This window comes from Clarias gariepinus, chromosome 13, assembly GCF_024256425.1.
Source record: "Clarias gariepinus isolate MV-2021 ecotype Netherlands chromosome 13, CGAR_prim_01v2, whole genome shotgun sequence".
NCBI classification, from domain to species: Eukaryota; Metazoa; Chordata; class Actinopteri; order Siluriformes; family Clariidae; genus Clarias; species Clarias gariepinus.
Window position 1 is genome coordinate 5,079,422 of NC_071112.1, and position 22,569 is coordinate 5,101,990.

The window sequence follows — 22,569 nt, forward strand, 5'->3', positions numbered from 1 at the left end:
ATAAAAATATAGAAAAGAAAATAGAAATTTGCCAAACAGATTTAGAATTTTTAAATGGCTGTGGTGTGCAAGTATGCAAAAAAGTGACTTTGTAAAGTGTCTTATTTAAAGTGATTTGTGCCGTGGAGTTACAAAAAGATGGTACTTAGTCCTGTGTTGTGTTGTGGTTGAGAGACCTTATCGCCTGCGGAAAGAAGCTCCTCCTCAGTCTCTCTGTGTTGGCCTTCAGGCAGCGGAATCGCTTCCCAGACCGCAACAGAGAGAACAATCCATTGTTGGGATGGCTGAGGTCCTTCACTATCTTTCTGGCTTTGATCCAGCACCGCTTGCTGTAGATTGAGTGCAGGTCAGGGAGCTCGGTACAGATGGTGCGCTCAGCTGATCGCACCACTCTCTGTAGAGCGCGTCTGTCCTGCAAGGTGCTGTTTCCAAACCAGGTAGTGATGTTTACGGTCAGGATGCTCTCTATGGGGCAGGAGTAGAAATTCCTGAGCACCTTGGAGGGCAGTCTAAAGTCTCTCAAGCGTCTGAGGTGGTAAAGACGCTGCCGGGCCTTTTTTACCACGGTGTTGATGTGACAGGACTATGACAGGTCCTGCGTGATGTGAACACAGAGGTATCGAAAGCTGTCCACTCTCTCCACTGGGCTCCTGTTGATGATGGGGGTCTGGTAGTTTCTCTCCTGCTTTGTACAAAAGTCCACTATCAGCTCCTTTGTCTTGCTGATGTTCAGGAGGAGATTGTTCCTCTGGCACCAGTTCTCCAGATTTCCAATCTCCTCTAGGGCTCAGAACACAACCCTGGAGGGCTCCAGTGCTAAGAGTGAGGGAGGCTGAGACATGTCCGCCCATCCTTACTGCCTGTGGTCTGCCAGTCAGAAAATTGGAGATCCACTGACACATTGATGAGCTGAGTCCCCCGAGGCGAGTCCCGTGTTGTAGGCAGCGGTGCGAGATCTCAGAGCGTCGTGGATGGTTTTATCCACCCACGGCTTCTGGTTGGGAAATGTTCTAATAGTCTTTTTTTCCACAGTATCATCCGCTAGTTTCCCAATGAATCCCACAACCGCTTCCGTAAACATGCTGAAATCATCAGCGGAGCTGTTTCTGAACATGTCCCAGTCTGCGTCAACGAGTGCGTTCTGTAATGTGGCCACCGATTGGTCTGTCAAGCGCGGCCTCCCGCTGAACCGGAACTTCCTGTTTCAGCCTTTGTTTGTATTTTGGCATGAGAAAGATGGCGGCGTGGTCGGATTTATTAAACGGTGGACGAGATTGTGCCTTGTAGCCGTCCTTGACCATTGTATAGCAATGATCTAGTGTCTTTTACCCCTGGTGGGGCATGTGATATGCTGATAAAAGTTCGGCGCTGTGTTTTGGTGCTGTGTGAGTGCCTCATGCAGCTCGCATAAGGCAGTGTCCGTGTCCGCTTGTGGTGGAATATAAACGGCACTGATTATGACCGATGTGAACTCCCGAGGTAGATAAAAAGGACGACACATGATGGAAAGGTTTAGTGTGCAGGAGCGTGTGAGAGGAACAACATCAATATCATTTGCTTAACTGAGAGGAAAAAACTCATATTTCCATATGTAATATTTACCAGGTTCACCTCATAAAAAAGTTACCAAGTCACAACCAAACATAAATGTAAATATTTACTTTGTTACACTTCAACTCTCTTTATACACATTTCTGGACACATGTAAGGTTTAATAAGCTCCATGAGAAGTAACTTAGATTGTTACTGTATAAAGTATGCTAGCAAATTATTGTACAGTATATGGCGGAGTTCATGTAGGTACTGTAATATTATAATATGGTACAACACATACAGTACTAGAAATTTTATTAATGATTTTAGCATTTTTGTTTCATCAAGTATATCAGGCTGTTCACACTATCCATCTAAGCATGCTGCTGTTGCTGAAAATCCCTGTTCGGTTTTTAAAGCGAAAAAAAATGCTTTTACAGAAACCTTAATGTTCAATGTTGACTGTTCAACCATGTGCAGTTCTAAGGAAACAATACACCATGACATTTCCAAAGTCAAACAGATCCAAGATAAGATTCTTGAAAAAGCACAGGAGAACTTTATATAAGGCATATTATATAAGGCACTAAAGCACAGTGAATTTCATTATTAAAAAATTGTGATGGCTATCTAGAATTGTCCAGCTTTCAAAAAAAAAAGGGCAACAATTAATGAGCCAGCAGAAAGCATTAAAGGTTTTAAGTTTTTAATAAAAACAAGGGAAAGAAAGGGTAACAATACATTCTGTATATCAGCTGCATTTTGCATACAAATCTTTCATATCATATTAATGAATATGGATTGTAAAAATATAGACATGCAGCAGTTGTCGTGATGGTTAAATAATAAATAAATAAATAAATACATATAATTAGATGAAAACATCAGATGAAAAGATACATTTTAAATGTTAAGATAATTATTTTGTGACAAACCATTAAAGAGTGGTTTTAACTACTAGATTAACTGTAGGGTTAATTAATAATAATCCTATTGCTAAAATGTTGTGTTTTCATTGACTAAAACTAGACTAAATTACTAAAGGGTTTCTCTGACTAAAATATCCAGGCTAAATATGATAAAGACTAACAGTGACATTTAATCCTGAGATTAATACTAAGCATAAAATTAAAAATAGCCCAAAAAGAAAAAATTATAATAAACCCTAGTTGACACCATGTCAATAACAATGCTTCACTACAGCCAGTAAAGATAATGATAAGGTAAAAATCTTATTTTGTACCGGAACTGTAAATGTCCATCCCTCCATCTTCAACCGCTTATCCAAAAAACGCGGGGGTAGCAGTTCTAGCATCCAAAACAACGCCGACCCCCGTCATCCTCTTGCAACAGAGGGTGAATTAGTCAGGTTCAGGAGCTCCTTAAAGTGCTCTTTCCACCACCCGATTACCTTCTCAGTCGAGGTCAGCAGTGTCCCATCCTTGCTGTACACAGCTTGGGTGGTTCCCCGGTTCCCGCTCCTGAGGTGCCGGACGGTTTTTCAGAAGCTGGTACCTTGCAACTGCTTCCAGAGGGATAACATATCCCTGAAGGACTCTTTTTTCAGTCTGACAGCTTCCCTAACCACAGGTGTCCACTCCACAGGGAAGGTACATGTGGCACCGGAGTGTCTAAGACATATGACCTCAGGTCAGGTGATACGATCACGAAATTAATTAATGACCTTCAGCCTAAGGTGCTCTGGTACCAAGTACACTTATGAGCAATCCTATGTTCAAACATGGTATCTAAACTCGAGTTTAGACCAGAAAACCATTCTCCCAATCACGCCCCTTCAAGTATCTTCGTCCCGGATTGCCCACATGTGCGTTAAAGTCCCCCAGCAAGACTATGGAAACCCCTACTGGAGCCCGATGCAGTACTCCATTCAGACTTCTCCAAGAAGGAAGAATACTCTGAACTTCTGTTTGGAGCATAATCACAGACCACAGTGAGAGCTCTCCAACCCCCCCCCCCCCCCCCCCCCTGGTCCTCAGGCGCAGAGAGGCGACCCCCTCGTCCGCTGGAGTGGTACACCAACGTCGTGGTACTCAGCTGGTTACTTATGAGTATCCCCAAACCCACCTGATGCCTCACACCCTGGGCACCCCCGGAGAGGAACAAAATCCAACCCCTATCCAGGACTATGGATCCAAAGCTATGCATCAAGGTAAGCCCCACCAGGACTAACCGACAACACTCCACCTCCCGCACAAGTTCCAACTCCTTCCCCCACAGAAAAGTGACGTTCCATGTCCCCAGAGCCAGCTTCTGCCACCTGGGTCTGGTCCGTCAAGGCTCTCGGCCTTCACTGCTACCCAAATAACAGCGCATCCAACCCCATCGGTTTCTCTCGCAGGTGGTGGGTCCACGAGTTGGGGGAGGACAGGGGTCAATGCCACGTTGCTCTTTCGCGCTGTGCCCGGCCGGGCCCCATGGCAGACCCGGCCACCAGGCGCTCGCTGTCGGGCCCTCTGTCCAGGCCTGGCACCAGACTTGGCCCCGGGCTTCCTCCGGGAAGGGTCACTTCCTCTTTTTTTTTATTAGATTGCATTTGTCAAAAAGTGTGAGTGTCAATCATTTATGTTGAAGTGTGAAGTGTGAGTATCAATCATTTATGATTTATGTAAACAATAGTAGTTTTTATTTACTGTATAGCTGGTGTACTTGCTTAGGATAAATAGCATTATTACTGTTTGTTTGAATGATGTGTGAGCTATTATTATAATGAGCAAGAGAAATGCTGGCTGTAACGATTACTAGATTTTGGGTAGAATTAAAATAAAAAAATTGCAGTGAGAAAATTAGTACTAGTCAGATAATAGAAGCGAACAGTACTACAAGTGATGAGTCAATATTCCTTAATATAATAATAATTGCCATATACAAAATAAATCTTTAGTGAGGTATTCCTAAACATCAAGGCAGGCAACACCATACAACACTATTCTTTCACTTTGGTGCATTTTACGTACAGAGAAGTTGTAGGGTGAGTAGGATAGGAGGAGAAAAAGGATGTTTACAAAGCAGAAAAAACAACTGCCATGATGTGAGGAAAGAAGCATATACTGATGATTTGACCAAATACTAACTGGTTAAATAGAGAAAGAAAGAAAAACAATATATTACAGTAGGATATTAGAAAATATTGTAAAATTTGGTGGGGGTTGCCAGGAGGAGGGAATTAGGGATGGATTTTGTCTTTCCCAACTACTGACTTTATGGCCATGAATTTCACCATACTTTATGATCCTATTGTGCACTAAAAAGGAAAATAAACCTATTATTATAATGTGTTATGTAATATTTTATATAGTATTGTAAACATAATTACTGCTGTTAATGGCATAATTATTGCTGTTCTTGTTGTCAGCGGAAGGACAAGCTGTGGGTGGAATTTGAGATCACAGAGAGGTAAAAAAAAAATTGCTACTGATCAAAAAGCATGGAGGGGGCTTTTAGTAAAACAAAAACAAAAACTTTTTGTTTATAGTTTAAATCTATGCTAAAATACATCAGACTATAGGAATTTTAGCTTGTCTATAAACAATAAACAAATACTGAACTCTTTACATGCAAATCTAAACTCCACATGTAAATCTAATGAATAATAACTATAAAAAAAATTATCAAAAGCACTTTTGATGTCTGTGATGTAATAGTAGATCTACTTTGCATTAAGACACATCAAACCAACAACTGATTTGCTTTATGTTTATTTTATTCCTTATAATAGATCTTCTTTGCATTGGACCATATCACACCAACACTTGGTGTGTTTTATGGCTCTTTTATTGCTTGCATTAACATGCTTTGTCAATAAGGATATTACTTTTCTAAGAAATATTAAACTTAATGCTTCAATTTTTACTCTCTATACTTTTTTTAGTTCAGAAATTAAAATAAAAAGATTTAAATATCTATAAGTCTTTTGGTTTGTGTTACAGTGTTGAAGCATCTGGTCAGTACTGCTCTAATGGCGTGCTAGTGGTAAGCACTTGTTCTAGCTATTATTTTTTAAACAAAACCAACTACTTAAAGGTGTAATGTGGGGGAAAATATTTTGATATAAGTATGTATTGCTGTTTAATAAAGTTAAGTTCAACAAGGAATTAAAGTTCAAAAGAAATTTGGTAAACATATAGATTGGTGATTAAAAGTTTGTGAAAGTTTTAGAATTTTGTTTTCGCACCACTGTGACCCAAACATAATTTGACTTACACTTGAGTAATAAAAGTTAATAAGCAAGATAAGCAAATAAATATATACTTGGTGATTTATGCATTAAGGAAAATTATCCCAAAAGTATGTGCACCTAACCCTATCTTTTGCAACTCACTTGTGCAGCAAAAAGTGCAATTAACCATTGTCAATAACAATGCAGTCCTGAACGTTGGCTTAGATGAATGAGGAATTTTAGTCCACTCCTCAGTATAGCTCAGGACAGAACAGGATCAATGCTAATACCCCTATCTCACCTACGCGGTTTGACTCACGATGTGATGCGGAGTTAGGCACTGTGAGTCGCTGCGATTGCTTGCCGACATTCCGCTGGCGTTCCGCGAAGTTCTGTAAGGACCGCAAGCTTCTGCGAGGGCCGGCAAAAAAATTTAACGTTTAACTTTTTAACTTTTCGCTTGGAAAAATGGAAACATACTCACAGTGTCAAAAACTTGCGGTGAATCATGATAAACCATACTTATGGCCACAGCGCGAAACCGCGTAGGTGAGATAGGGGTATAAGGTGTTGGTGGGTTTAGAACAGTATTGTCAAAAATGGCAGATAAAAAAATCTGAAGGCTTGTTTAAAAGTTTGAGGTTAAAAAATGTAATTTTAATTTTAAAGTTGTAATTGTAAACATTGCTTTAGGGGTTATTTCTATTACAAGCTTTCTGTACTGTTTTACATAATCAAATAAAGCCTGTATGGAGTAGACACACACACACACACCCATACATACCATTCTAAAATATGGTTTTAACATACACACAAGATTCGCTTAAAAAGGGAATTATGTGTGCTGGGTTTATTCATCTTACTCATTTTGTTGTGATTTTAGGCCGCCCCTCTTTCTACTCTGGAGGTGAAGCTAAGCAAACTGCCAAAGGACTGTAAGATACAATGTGTCCACTAAAAACTATACAGTATATAATAATAATCATACTAATATAATATAATATAATATAATATAATATAATATAATATAATATAATATAATATAATATAATATAATAGTTAAAAGTGCTACATAAGCAATTAAGAGGGATGTATTATGTAATTAGTTGTATAATAAATGTTACACAGAATGATTGTCCGTTAATTTTGTGTATTTTAGTTCGACATGACATGTTGTTAACCTTAAGAGGGGCGTATAATGAAAACCAAGTGATCTCAATGTCCAAGAACAGCAACCTCATGCAGATTCTTCACTACTACATCAACAGATACCTGGAGACTGAGATTGGACTCTGCATGGTACAATTTGTGTTACATTATTATGCATTTAATATAATTATAAAATCATATGTTACAGTATTTACTTTGCTCTTAAAGAAACCAAGAATAGTTTATAATCAGTAAAGCACAGAACAAGAGCCAGTACTATTTTTGTTTAAGGCATAGATATACAGTATTTGCTATTATCTGTTTTCTCTTTTGGTTGTTCACATGTCTATCTGTTTTGTACGAGGATAGTTGAAGAATGATAGAACCTCCAAACCAGCAGTAGTCCCTGTAAGCCTTTTTGCAGCCACAAGTGAATTTACACTTACTCTTCCTGTGGAAAAGGTAAGACAACTCAGGATATTCATTTTGACTAATGGTAACATTTAACACTAACTTTAAGTTTTTTTTTTTTTTTTTGCTTAAAACCTTCGCAATCAAAATATTTTTTTCTAATGAAATAGGAGTACATTTAGGCATTTGGCAGACGCTCTTATCCAGAGCGACTTACATTTTTATCTCATTATACATCTGAGCAGTTGAGGGTTAAGGGCCTTGCTCAAGGGCCCAACAGTGGCAACTTGGTGGTTGTGGGGTTTAAACCTGGGATCTTCCGAACCGTAGTCCAATGCCTTAACCACTGAGCTACTGTGAGAGTACTTGTAATACGCACAGGAAGACTTTTTTTACTTTGGAGAGAGCATGGGATTATTAATTAGAAACTTAAAAGAAAATAAAAGAAAACTAAAAAAAACACAATAAACAGAGCTCCACCGTCTACACGAGAACAGACAGGCTCTGAAAACTAAAACAAAACTATATTCTCACGGGGACTATGCCCTTATTAAGGATTTATCGGAAAGATAATTTGTGCTTTGCATTATAACGAAGAGCGCACGCTGAACTTAAGCGTGTCGCTCTCTCTCTCTCGCTCACGCCAGCGTTTTTGGGAGACAGAGGCTGGTCTTTGCCTCTCTCTCCCTCTCTTAAGCACGCTCATCTGGCTGTCTTGCTGTCTTTCCTTGTTTGCTTCTTTGGCCCTGATACCTAAATGATCGCACAAAGTTTGGAGGTATCAGGACCCTTAAATAAACATGCCGGCAGATGTGGCGCCTTCAGGCCGACTGTGGTGTTGCCTGGCAACTGCGTGTCTATATGTCCGCGCCTCTGCCTGTTCAGAACGCAGCGGGGTAGCAACCTGCGGAGTTCTGAACAGTGCAGAGTATTTTTGCACGGCTAAGCAACTATGTATGTAACATAGTTGGAAGTCAATTATTATACTCAATAACAGTGAGCTCTTATTTATATAATATTGCGAAAATGAGAGAACACTTACCACAGTGTATTTAAATTGCATTCCACATCGAATAATGACATAATTTGATGCTGGTCACTTGGCAACCTAATTAGCTGGCTAGCTGAGACAAGACAGATTGACATGACAACATAAATTAACACCATAAATTAACAAAACCTAGTTGACAGAACTTTGGCAGACATTAATACATTTTATAGGTGATTTCTGCCTCAGATTCCTGTGCAGGTTACATGTTCTCTATGTGCTTGGTGACATTCCTCCAGGTTCTCTGGTTTCCTCTAATAGTCCATGGACATGTGGAGTAGACTAATTGGCCTTTCCATATTTCCCATAGTGTGAGAGTGTCTGTGTGCCCCGTGATAGACTGACATCTTTCCAGGGTGTACGCGCCTCATACCCTGGGTCCCCTGCGATAGGCTATAAGCTTTCTGTTTCCTATGCAAAAAAAAAAAAAACAGAATAGAGATGGAGTTCTATTTTTTTTTTTTTTTTTTACTATTTAGACTTTTAAAATCAATTAAATGTTGATTCATGTTTTGTTAGTCTGGTTTAGGAACTATTTTGAAATCCTGAGTTGCAAAAGCAGACAGCAAAAATTGCTATTTGGTAATTATTAAAATATTCTGCCAAGCTAATCGAACCATAGGATGCACATAATGTTTGTGTGATATTATAACAAATTCCCTTAATAGATTAAATTATAAAACTTTTGAATAAAATCTTCTTCTTTGTCTTCCGGCTGTTCCCTTTCATTTTGAATAAAATATTTAGAATAAATTTACTTATCATCAAGAGACATGGAGCATACCCAAAATTATAGAATGAGTGGAATATATAATATTTGGAATAGGTTTAAGTACTAAAATAAGTACTAAAAAAATGTTTGTTTTACTCCACAGGACAAGGTAGAGTTGAATTTAAACAGAGTGGACAGGTATTGCTAAACAAATGTCATTTTTTTCAACATCTTGTTCAAATTTGGCAACTAGACTTATTTGGACTTATAATAAAATCATTAATTAATTCATTCTTTAATTTATTCTTTATACGCTGATCAGCCAAAACATTAAAAAAATATATTATTTAAAAAAACTAGGTTTAGGTTGTTCTTGTGTAGCCAGGGTGTTTCTGTAACCTTGGGGCTTGACTACACAAGACCACTGTGGATGTGCTATGGTGTAAGGAAACAGGACATTAGGGTGGATACTTCGAGTGCTGTGGGTTGGCGGCGGGGGGAGGTCTCTGTGGATCAGGCTTATTTGTCCGGGCTGACCTTTGGTCACTGTAAACGTTGAAGAGTGTTAAGTGTGCCTGATCCTGTCCTGTCAACACTTGGTGGTCATAGGATTTGAACCTGGGATCTTCCAAACTGTAGGCCTATGCCGAAACCCCTGACCCAGTGTTATGACTGATCAGTGTATAAAGAATGATGTAAAACTTAATAATGTTTTAAACTTTGATTATTTAATTATTTTGACTTCTGTGTGTGTGTGTGTGTGTGTGTGTGTGTGTGTGTGTGTGTGTAGCTCTGAGAAGGACATGAAGGTGCGTCTGGATTTTGATATACCTGCAGAGGAGAAGGCGTTTCTGGTGAAGAGGAAAGAGGTGGTCTCTCGTGCACTGCAGAAAATTCTTAACCTTCAAACTCCTTTGGATCCCACAAAGGTATTGTACAAGTCAAAAATGTACTGTGCCTTGCAAAAGTATTCACCCCCTTTACCATGCCCACATTCTGCACCGCCACCCTCTTACTGAAAAAGGAAATCAATAAATTCTAGTTTATATTTAACTAATTTTTTATGTAAATGTTGTAATTATAAAACTATTTAACCTAGAATAGAATAGAATAGAATAGAATAGAATAGAATAGAATAGAATAGAATAAAATAATATGATATGATGTGATGTAAATCTAACCTAAATCTTACCTATCACATAAAAGGATCCTACAACATTTGCATATTGAAATGGATTATAAAAACTAAATGGGCAGCATGTAATCAATGTGATGGAGATCTTTACTGTACTGTTGCATTACTTACAGTAAGCAGAGCTGTCAACTTTCATGCAATCACTCATCTCCACACACTCTTACACCACACTTTCAATTACTCACACTTTCATATTAAAAACAGTTATTTGAGGAAGATGCATTTCATTTGAGAAGTGAAATCACTGAGCTCCAACCTCTTTCTAATGATTCTATACATAGCTTTTATTTTGAAGTCGAAACACTACATCATGCCCTCCAAAAGATACAATGGTTATAGAAAATAATTACCCCCTTTTAAAATAATTGCATTTTGTTGCTTTGAAGTCTGACATGAAGACAAAAACCCAGTTGTATTTACTTAGTGTAATTCCTTTCATCAGAAGATCAATCCCCTCCTAAAATGACTTGTAACCAGAATAAATATAGCTGGATAAAACAAAAAGGAACTGTTTTTATTTTTGGCTGCCAAGCAACAAAATGTGAATATTTTTAAGTGGGGTGATACTTTACTGTACCCACTTCCACACTGTATTGTGCATTGAGGCCAGAGCGAACCAGCATGAAGATCCGCCACTTATTTTCTTTCCAAATAAAGAGAAATAATTTTTGCATAATGCATCAATCAATCGCAAAAGAAGGGATAATAATTAGAACAGTCACAACAGTCCTAAACAGATTAACAATCTAATAAAGTAAATTGACATTCTAACTTATTTATAGATGGCACCAAAGTAACACACCAGCTGGAGCATTAATAGAGTGATTGAGGGGCGTGGCATAATATTATTCAAAGAGGAAAATACATGTTAATATTTATAGTTACAATAAAATATTGGCACTAAGGTTAATCATGTGGTCCTTTTTATATTCATAAGAACACTAAAAGGCTAACAAACAAAATAAAGATAATCGGGAGAGAAAATTTAATTTTTGACTGCACTAATGTGTGTGTGTATTTTTTAAATCTATGTTTGTTGTTATTTTGTGTCTTGATTCTGACCCTTGGCTATACAAGTGTCATATGCCAATAAAGCATTTTTTAAACTGGTTGATCTCTTTCTCTGTCTCTCTCTCTCTCTCTCTTTCACCCTCAGTACCATCTGCTGATCCATTTGTTTTGGGACTACTCTACAATGTATAATATCTTGAGTTTCCTTTTTTTTCTGCTCCAAGTATTCTTGCTGCCTTCATACACCTTCTTTGTGCCACAGCTCCTGCATGACTCCTGTATTTCACAAAATATTGCATGTTTTATAGCAACTGAGTGTTCTTACATATATAATTAGTAATAAGTCACTTTGTGTATGATTAAAGTCAATGCAAAAATAAAATTTTCTTTATCTTGTGTGTAAACATTTTTACTCCCCTTAGAGGCATCATAGGGAAGGGGGGAATGAGGGTGGTAATGACTACCCAGGGTCCCATTGATGGGATTGCCACTGTAAGTCTTAAATTAAATATGAGAGATCTGAATCAAGAAGAAAAGGGGGCCCAGTGAGAGCGTTTACAGTAAGTTTAGGGCCTTGAATTCTATGCAATGCCTCTGCTACCCTACATTGAGTTGCTGGAGAGTAGGTAGGTGGTGTGGCTGGCAGGTAAGATAGGCCCTGCCTAATTTTTATTTATGATGAATATTACAAATGTCAGTAAATACAGTCACTTGCATCTGTTGTTTTGCTTTAACACATGCAATAATAAAATATACAGTACAGAGCCATGATATAAAGAACCATGGATAATTTTAGACAAAATGGATAGTAATGCACAGTGGGGACGTTGTGTGCTTGTACATGCTTGTACAATGCCCTTATTTTCAGAATCTCACTCTGAAAAGTAAGCAGCCCTTCTTAGCATATAAAGCTGCGTGCATTTGTGAATGTGTGTGTGTGTGTGTGTGTGTGTGTGTGCTTAGGTGCCAACAGTGGCTGTGGTGTGTTCAGGAGGCGGCTCCAGGGCCATGACAGGCATGTACGGCTCCCTGAAAGGACTGCAGAGCCTCGGCCTGCTCGATGTCATCACCTACATCACCTCAGTTTCTGGCTCCACCTGGTGGGTGTAAAAGCACATCACAAGCTCAAATACATTTTGGGGTACAGTACAGGATGCTGTGAATCCTCAACATACAAATGCCCCAGCTTGAGAATTTTCGACTTACAAACCAAAATTTTGCTTCGAAGCAGTCAAGCCAGTTGCGTGTAGCCATTTAAAACTTGTAAACCCATTCACTGATGCAAACATGTTTTTTGTTTGTTTGTTGGTTTTTGCATTTTGTGCAAGATTTAGTGAAGACATAGTACCATTGGTCCCAAGAATGTTTGTTATATTCATTAATTAACTAAGATTATGTGTATTCTTATACGTGCAGAATTTAGATGTATCTGCACAGAAACAGAAAGATTTACAGTCTTATGCAGCGACTGGAAAAATGGCGATCGGTGTAAAAATGATCCGCAGCTTTAGAAAAACCCATTATGTGGCTGCGCTACATGTAATCAGGGATGAAGGAGAAATGGAAGCCACTTTTAGTTTTGTTTTAAAAGCAGCCAGTGCCAAGAGGAATCATAAATTCCCCTTACTTTAACAGATTATCTGCATTTACATTATTTCCTATTAGAAAAACCGCTTCTCAATACGAATTTTCTCCATTATTATGTACAAAAACGTACAATACTGATACAATACTGTGTTATATACATTTCATATGCAGTCATGTGATAAACAAGCTGCATTTCACCATGATCTACCCTGAGACTCGTCAGTGAATTCAACTAAAGATTTGCATTATAATGTCAGAAAATCAAAAGAACACATTCATCTCTTCAGTTTTGTCACAGATGGAAACATGGATAACAATATATAAACGGTTTTGTGTTGCTGGATTAATATTGTGTGTCAAAAACCATTAAAAACAATAATAATAATAATAATCTGATGCTACCTTCTTCCTTTTTCTTCCTTTGTTTAAGGGGCACTGCTAGTCTCTACTCTGACCCATTTTGGTCAAAGGAAGGCCTGGATAAAGTGATAGCATCTACTCAGAAGGAGTTGGCTAAGAGCCCAGCCAGTGTCTTCTCTCCTACACGCCTTCATTATTATCACCCTGAGCTGGAAAACAGGGAGAAAGAAGGCTACTCAGTCTCATTAGTTGATACCTGGGGACTTGTTATAGAGCAGCTCATCTTTGGAAAGGTCTGCTTCTCTATTGGCACAGAAATCCAAGTACACTGTCAGTGAAAGGTTAAATAATTTAAAAATACACCAGTGTTAAGAATTTTAAATGAGTACATATATAAAAACCTGTGATTTTGTTTTATTTTATTTTAGATTACATGCAACTTTATTGTCATTGTGCATGTACAAAGCCAATGAAATTTAGTTAGCTTCTAACCTGAAGTGCATACATGGTCTGTTACCAGTAAAAAAACAATGTGAGAAATAGGGGTATGAGTTTAGAAGAACAGGGGTGAGAGTAATTAATGTACAAGGTGCAGTAGGTAATAAAACTATGGTATTGTTATGTACTGTACAGTATAACTGTGCAAACATTGTGCAGTGAACAAGATATAAAAAAGATAACATGCATCATAACTGTGATGATATTCAGCAAAACTGCATGATGTCAACTGCAATATTGCTTTCATAAAACAGTTCCACAACGGTTCAACAATTGCTATTGATTATATCCTTAATTTATATTCTTGCTTGTAAAATCTAAGAAGAAAAGTAACATCAAAAATTGTTTTTGGTTCAGGAACATACAGATACACTGTCTGACCAGAAGAAGGCAGTCTCTGAGGGCCAGAACCCACTCCCAATTTATACAGCAGTAAACATGCAGGACTCAAGTGGTTCCACCATCCCTGGTAAAAACTGCACATTAACCCTTCACCTTATACAGTATTTCAGAACACTGGTATCATTTATTACATTCTGGTTTGAGTGCATTTAAAATAAATGGTAGTAAGAATTTTTATTTATTTATTTCTTTGCTTTTGTTTCCTGGTCCATGTACTCTAAGAGTGGTGTGAGTTCACCCCATTCGAAGTAGGATTCTCCAAATATGGAGCATTTGTCCCTGCAGAAAATTTTGGGAGTGAGTTCTACCTAGGTCATGTGGTGAAGAAGCTGCCAGAAACGCGCATCTCCTTCCTCATGGGTCAGTCCTGTGTTTGTGATAGAGAAAGCTTCACAATCCCCTGCTTCGTCTCCATTTGCCACATTATAAGTATACTGTCAAACTAATACTAATGTAACTGTGTGTGTCTGTGTGTAGGCATTTGGAGCAGTGTTTTCTCTAATAATTTGATGCAGTTGTGGAATACATTTACTGGAGTGACACCATCCTCCACTGGAGAAATGGTAGACAAGATTGGTAAGTTCATGTTCATATCAGCTTTGTTACCCTTTATTGTCAACTTCATTAAAGGTACAGACACTCAATGTTTAAAAATGATCTTTTCCTTAAATAAAAAAAAAATGACAACTACAAATAAACATATGAATGTGTTTATTAAGCAATATCACATAAGAGTGTGCTGTTGTATTGAATATCAGCACAGCATTGATACAGCTAGATTTGGTTGGTAGCCTGCACTAGCTATGAAAAGATCAACATAAACAAAAAAAGAAGGATGAAAAATGTTTATTGGAAGATGGAAAACAAGGATGGAAAAAAAGGGCATATATAAAGGGGATAAATAAACAAACAAGGATGACAGAATCTAAGTAACAATATAGGGAAGTAACAAAAGAAAAGAAGGAAACAAAGAAAAAATGGAAGAAATGTACAGTAGGAATGAAGAAAATAAGGATCAACTTGGAGGACAAAAAAAGCACAACCCATCACACACACACACACACACCTTCACACATTACAGGCAATTTATGAACACCAATTAGCCTAATCTGCATGTCTTTTGACTACAAGAAGAAACACATTGAGCACAGAGAGAAAAATACAAACTCCATACACACAGATATGAGGCTAATCGAAATCCACTGTGCCAACCCAGGTCTACAAACATTTGGGCAATATTTAGAATAACAATTATTTCAGATTTTTTTTTTCTGCATGTGGATGTATTATTTGTTCAGCTAGTTCTAGTTACATTTTCCTTTTTTTCTACTGACAAAAATCTTACTAGTCCTCTCGTTTATTTTATGTTTTGTTAACAAGCAATTTTCTTGGCCTTGTAGAGACAGATGGGAAGCGTCCAGCACTGGATACTTTACGGGTCGATTCAGATGCTTCAGCATTTTCCAAGTTTTTGAATGATCGCCCCATCATCAGCCGTGTGTTTAACTTCCTTAGAGGATTCTTCCTGCACAACTTGTACACCAAAAGTCCAAATTTCGACATCTCAAATGGTCAGACCTCAATTTTTCTCATTTGATTTGTTTACAAATTTACTAGTTTGAATATTTGCACTCCACTATTTTTTCTGTTGATTTGTCCAGTTTCTCTCATGCTTTGTATATTTTTAATCATTTGAATCATTTACTCAATTAACATATACATTTTATAAAAATGGACACTCACTGACTACTTAAATAAGATTGCCTGTTTACCTGCCCATTCATGCAATTATAGTATTGTATCTAGACGACCAATCATGTAATAGTAGGATCACATTTCAAGGATCAGAATGGAAAATAAAATGTGATCTTCTCAAGTTGGATCATTAAAAATGTGGCAATAATTCTACTGGCAATTCTACAGTTCAGAGTACAATGGCCAGACTGGATTAAACTAACACGAATGCTGCTTCGTGCATACGGGCTAACTCAAATTATCACTGATGATCCGTAAAGCATCTTAGAATGCACAACAAATTAAGTCTTAAAGTGAATGGGCCAACAAAACCTGAAGGAAAGATATCTGACACTACACTGCTTGCCAAATTTGGAAAATGTGGGCTAATAATATAGCAGAGCTAAATTGAAAAGCGCTTACAAACATTTCATCAGATTATTTACCTGTTGTATTTTTTTATAAGGTCATGAGGTTTTGAAAGCTCTTTAGTTACTGGATAAATCTCTGCTGTATTATCACGTGGTAATATACGTTCTTGCCCTGTCCACAATGACTGTAACTTACGTACTGTACATGCCCACAATCATTTTGTGAAGTTAAGTGAATTACTAAACAACAGTAGGGATTAGTTTAACAAGTGATTTGGAAGCATTTTATAAATTTATAAATTACGTATTTATAAAAAAAAGTTTTTCCTTTTTAATCTTGTCATCTTGTTGAAACTCACCCAGTGCCGTGCTACCTAAGACACTTAGCTGGCTAGCTAGCCAATGCTAACTAACATTAGTCACTCCATCCTCTACAACAGATGCCATTGACAGAGAGACAGAGAGATGAGTGATAGTTGTAAGGTACAGTCATCCTAGCTGGATGACTGACAGTATTTGGTCATTATTATCAAATAATCCTAGCAAAGCACAGCTAATGTACCCATGTACCCATAGCTCCAGTTTAAATCAGAGTGTTTACATGGTTACCTTATCACAAATGTATTTCTAATAATAGTGGCTGGTGAATTTACTGTATACGCTGTATTAATAATAATAATAATAATAATAATTTTAGTAATCCCAGAGGGAAATTGCTTCTTCGCAAATCCCAGCGTAACTGGGGTCAGAGTGCAGTGTCAGCCAGCACCTGGAGCAGTTAGGGTTAAGGACCTTGCTCAAGGGCCCAACAGTGGCAACCTGGTGGAGCTGGGGATCGAACCGCCGATCTTTTGATCAGTAACTCAGTGCCTTAACCCTTTGAGCTACCACTGCCCCCCAAATGTTTATTATGTAATAAACATAATATTATGTAATATAAATATTGTGTAATTGTTACCAAATGTAACCAGACAAAAATTTTCTTTTGATTGCCTTTTTTGCTTTCACTGTATACTCTTCACAGAGACAAACCTGGATGCCTTTCCAAACAAGCTGACACCCACGGACCCCACACTTAGCTTAGTGGATTCTGGGTTTTACATTAACATAGCCTTTCCTCCTGTGCTGCGCCCACAGAGATGTGCCGATTTCATTCTTTCCCTCAGCTATTCCTGGGATGATGATCCATTACAGGTAAATATATTAGCAGAGAAATTTTAAAGGTTTTACAGTTTTTGTTTTTTTTACACTGTTACAAATGGTAGTCCCAGACATGGTGCAAGTGTAGATGCTGAGATGCTTGATTAAACTGAAAACCAACACAAACCTAAAACAAGAAAAGCATCAAAACCAGGATCAGCACAAGAACCAAGCAAGATATCAAACTAAACAAAACAATATAAAAAAAAAAAACACAGATGATCCAAACAGGGACAAGGAACTAAAGAAAATCATGGGCTTACAGTAAATAATGCTACTAATCAGGCCAGTAAAGTATGACACGGCTGACCAAAAGCAGGCGCGCAATAAAATTTTTATCTAAAAGTTCCAAAAAACACCACCACCAAGGGTTATCCCTGACAAACATCTTCTGTTTATTTATTACAATATTTCAATTCACTTAATCTGTGTACTACTAGGATGCTTTTCACACTAATGTCATGAAGTAAGTGGAGTAAATAGCTTCAGTTTAATTTGATAATTACATATTCAGGATTCAGTGTAGAGTTAGTGGAAATCTTGTTGGCAACATTGTACACCAAGTTACTGAACGCAAAGTAGTCCCACAATTCAGTCTCTTTGAGTTGTGTTTGGCTAGTGGTCTATGAAATGGTAAGTGTGATGTCATCACACATGATGAAAGAATTAGCATAAAGGAAGAGATCACCCAGGCACCACTATCAGCAGACAGTAGGGCTGCATTGTGGAGGATGTAGGAAACCCTGTAACAAAAGTGAACTAAAAAGATTCAAGATATTTTTTATTTGCAGTGTGTGCACTTCTTGTACCTTAAGGGTCGAGGGTTCAATTTACACATTGGGTCTGTGGAGTTTGCATGTTCTCCCCATGCTCAGTGAGTTTCCTTTGGGTTATCCGGTTTCCTCCCTCAGTCCAAAGACATGTAGATTCGATTGAATTGCATTTACAAATCCTCATAGTGTGAGTGAGTGTGTCCTTGTGTACCCGAAGATGGAATGGCACTCCATACAGGATATACTGTACGCTGCCTCATGCCCTGAGTCCCCTGGAATAGACTCCAGGCTCACAAGACTTTGTACGGGAAAAGCAGTATAGACAATGAGCGAGAGTGATGAGAGAATTTTTTCTTTAAAGTAAGAACATTAACAAATTAAGCTTTTCTCTTGACATGTTTCTATTGTGTCAGGTCGTGAAGGACACTCAGCAATACTGCATTGTCCACCAGGTGCCATTCCCAAAGATAGATTTCAGCAAGTACACATCTCAGCCCAAAAAGGAAGTGTATGTTTTCATGGATGAGCAGAATCCTGATGCTCCCATAGTGCTCCACTTCCCGCTGGTCAATGTCTCATTTAAAGAATACAAAGCACCAGGTAATTATCCTTTATGTACTTGCATTTTGGATTTGAGTTATTTTATGAGTTTGCTTAAAAATTCTTACATCAGATTAAGTAAAAATATTAATAATTAAAAACAATCTCAGAGGTGTCAAGTAACGAAGTACAAATACTTCGTTACCTTACTTAAGTAGAAATTTTGGGTTTTCACGCAATTACAGTATCTGTACTTTCTACTCCTTACATTTTAAAAATAGCCTTGTTACTCCTATTTTATTTCAGCTTGTCATTCAAAAAACAAACAAAAAAAACATCCAGATAAATCGCGCCATCTGAATGGAGCGAATTTGATTGTGGTTGGATGAAAAGTATAAACATACCATTCCGACATACGATTGGTTGGTACGCGATTCATCGCACCTGCACATGATGTCACGTCACACACTTGAGCAAAGACGTTTGAATAAAATTGCATTTTCGGTTGATAACGTTGTAATAAGTAGACGAAGATGTCCGTGATAAAGACTTAAGATTCGAGCGAAATGTTACAACCAAGCACCAGCAAGGAGTTTGGTAGCAAGGAAGAACATTATATATATATATATATATATAATTTTTTTTATAATCACTTCGATTAATCATTTATTCTGATGTTTATTGTAGACAACCATAATTAGTAATTGTTACTAAGCCTGCCCTGCGTACACTAATGTTCTTGTATGTTGCCCTCACAGATTCCTGCAGCTAAGCTTGGATGTACATTTACATTCCAATTATGGTTACTGATGACATGCCTATGAAGTTTGACTTTTTGCACTATTAATATACTTATAGATAACTAGTTATCATATCTTCTTCTCCATGAAACATGCTAATGCTCAGTAGTACACATATATGGTTCTTTAATGTATTTGCATTGTACTAAAATGCATTCTTTTTCAATTGCCATATACAGTATCCCAAATCACTATGGCCGTTAAAAAATACAACAAACAAACAAAAACACATTTTTCTTTTTTTATGAGGTGTTAGTGCAGTATATATGCCCGTGGCACAGCCTAAGCTTTTATCCTTAAAGTAGTTTTAAAACCAGTACTTTTACACTTTTACTTGAGTAAAAAGCTTGAGTTGATACTTTAACTTTTAAAGAAGTGTTTTCAAACCCTAGTATCTATACCTCTACCCAAGTAATGAATGTGAATTCTTTTGACACCACTGAACAATCTCCAAATCTAGAAATGGTCAATTCCCAGCTGACAAAAGAGTGTGTTACCTTTTACACCCAAAGAGCATGGTCAATATTACTCTCTTGGTCCTAATGACAGATCAAGCTTGTGATTTCAGATCAAACACTTTGTTCAACACTGGAGCTTTCATGATTCATGCTTTTAACAGGAACTCAATAAAGTTAACATCTAAAATTATTATTATAAATAATTAGAAGTAGAAAGTGCCAAAACGTTTTACAACCTTTTTGTGAAGAAACAATTCGAGTGAATGAAGGAAGACTGACAATACTGAATGTGTGTGTCTGTGTCCTCATACTGCAGGAGTAAAGAGAAGAGGAATGAAGGAGCTAGAAGAGGGAAATATTGATGTGAGCACAACGTCCTCTCCATACGTAACCTCAAACCTCACATATTCTTCACAAGAATTCCAAAGAATGGTGGACCTCTCCTACTACAACATTGTCAACAACAAAGAAACCATCATAAATGCACTAAAGAAAGTTTTAAACAAAAAGGGCTTGTTAGCATGACCTTAGCTGATTATACAAATGATTGCAAAATAAATTAATGGAGTGTAGGACGAATGAAGGACAAAGTCGCTAAGTGTATCTTGTGTTAGTAAGATTTAAACCACACCACAGTTATTTCCTTGAATCTTTAACCATAAATAGATTTATATCAGTACACTAGATGTAATATGGTAGTTTCTATAGCTACAGTTTATTCACAGGGATTTAATGGCAGATGATGATGTGTCTTTTTAATACTGTCAAATTTTGCTTTCTGGCTTTTCTGGTGATGCTTAACTTTGTGTGATGTGAAGTCATGTCAGTCTGGGTTATTTTCATGGTACAGCATAGCCTGTAATGTGTAAGCGAATTACTTGCATTTATTATTATCTGAAGATGAGCAAATCTTGTCTATAATGAGGTTCTGGAATAAATTTTATCTAATTCACTTACAGTAATGATCTGGTATTGTTTAATCTCTCTAATAAATGACTAACAGATTCCCTGTATTATGCTTATACTACAAGACACACAGTCAATAAAGGATTCGCTGCACCTTGAAGCTGTCTGGCTTTTAATGTACTACAGGTTTTATTGGGAAACAAATCCTGAATGTTTTACTTTTGTGAAATACATACCAGTGTCTGCTTTATGTGTATTTATATAAATTGTGCACACCAGCTGTGATTTCAGAATGCAGTGCTCCTGGGTACATTTTCTGGCATGCAGTACATGTTTATAGATACTTTGGAACTATTTTTGCCAATAAAAAATATATTAATTAATTAATAAATATATATACAGTGAGGTCAATAAGTATTTGATCACCCTGTGATTTTGCAAGTTCACTTACTTAGTAATCATGGAGGGGTCTACAAATTTCAGCATAGGTGCATTTCCACTGCGAGAGACAGAATCTAAAAAGAAAAATCCGAAAATCACATTGTATGATTTTTTTTTAACTATTTATTTGTGAATTACTGTGTCAAACAAGTATTTGATCACTTGCTTATCAGCCAGATCTTCGATCCTCAAAGACCTGTTATGCATATTAGACACAGGAATGATTGTAGATAAAGTGTGTTAGCAACCACATTGACAGTCTTTACAACCCTTTAGAACTTTACTATAAAAATTAACTGTCACTGGGTGGAGCGGGACGTGATGGATCCAAACGCAGAAGATGATGGCAGACAGAGGGGGCGTGGGCGAGGAGCGGAAGCAGAGTCGAAACCAAAAGTCAGGCGGCAAAGCATCAGAGCAAAAACGTAAGGCGGGAGGCGTAGTCAAAGTGGAGAGCGTAGATTCGAGAACCGGGAGATCAAAGAGCGAGGTGTTTAATCCAAAAACGTAGACGAGAAAGCCAAAACCAGAAATAAAAGCGTAAGGTCAAAACCGGGGGATCAAAGAACGAGGCAAACAAATCCGAGACGAGAAACAAAGCGAGCTTGGCAGCGTGAAATCCGAAGAGAAAATAAACGCGAGAAAATCGAGGTATGAAAACATACAATAATCCAGCGATCTGAGCAGTGCGCAGCACATGCTTAAATCAGTGAAATAATCAGTGGAGGGAATGAGAAACAGGTGAGCAGACGGGGCGGAAACAGGGGCGTGGGTAATGCGCATGACTGGCTAGGGGAAAACATGAGCACGTGAGAAGAAGTGACAGCATGGAAAAAAGATGACAGACAGGGCGTGAATTATGACATTAACATAGCTATCCCTTTCACAACATGACAGAGCCACTGTTTCTTTTTTTTCTATATAGTTGCCTGTCTATATGTTGACTTACTAGTTGTTCACATTCATACACAGTTTCACTGCCTGACCTCTATATTACACCTACTTACGGCCTCAGCTTGTACTACGAGAACGAGGACAATCCATCACTGCAAGACACCTGAGTGAAAAGAGACCTTCTGCTTCTATGCCCATAGCCAGTTTAAGGTGTGTCAAATAACAGGCTAAAGATCAGACACTCTGAATTTACCCCTTATGTTATGTTTCCTTTGTCATTTCCTATGTCCATGGCATGCAAAGATCTGCATTGTTAGTGTTAATTCCTTGGATTCTTCATATGGAACCTTAGCTCTATTTACTGTATAT

The 22,569-nt window shown here is 37.7% G+C and overlaps 1 protein-coding gene across 1 annotated transcript in view; it reads left to right on the forward strand.

The window, feature by feature from the left end:
* Window positions 1–20,504, forward strand: part of LOC128535351 (cytosolic phospholipase A2 zeta-like) — a 28,848-nt gene extending 8,344 nt beyond the window's left edge. The window contains exons 5-20 of the mRNA XM_053509224.1: window positions 4,907–4,947; window positions 5,481–5,523; window positions 6,594–6,645; window positions 6,870–7,009; window positions 7,229–7,321; window positions 9,194–9,228; window positions 9,821–9,959; window positions 12,200–12,336; window positions 13,254–13,476; window positions 14,039–14,150; window positions 14,306–14,443; window positions 14,561–14,659; window positions 15,484–15,654; window positions 17,213–17,382; window positions 18,575–18,761; window positions 20,276–20,504. Of these exons, the coding sequence (XP_053365199.1) occupies window positions 4,907–4,947; window positions 5,481–5,523; window positions 6,594–6,645; window positions 6,870–7,009; window positions 7,229–7,321; window positions 9,194–9,228; window positions 9,821–9,959; window positions 12,200–12,336; window positions 13,254–13,476; window positions 14,039–14,150; window positions 14,306–14,443; window positions 14,561–14,659; window positions 15,484–15,654; window positions 17,213–17,382; window positions 18,575–18,761; window positions 20,276–20,484 (1,989 nt within the window). The 3' untranslated portion in view covers window positions 20,485–20,504. The remainder of the gene's footprint in view (window positions 1–4,906; window positions 4,948–5,480; window positions 5,524–6,593; window positions 6,646–6,869; window positions 7,010–7,228; window positions 7,322–9,193; window positions 9,229–9,820; window positions 9,960–12,199; window positions 12,337–13,253; window positions 13,477–14,038; window positions 14,151–14,305; window positions 14,444–14,560; window positions 14,660–15,483; window positions 15,655–17,212; window positions 17,383–18,574; window positions 18,762–20,275) is intronic.
* The last annotated feature ends 2,065 nt before the right edge of the window (window positions 20,505–22,569 follow it).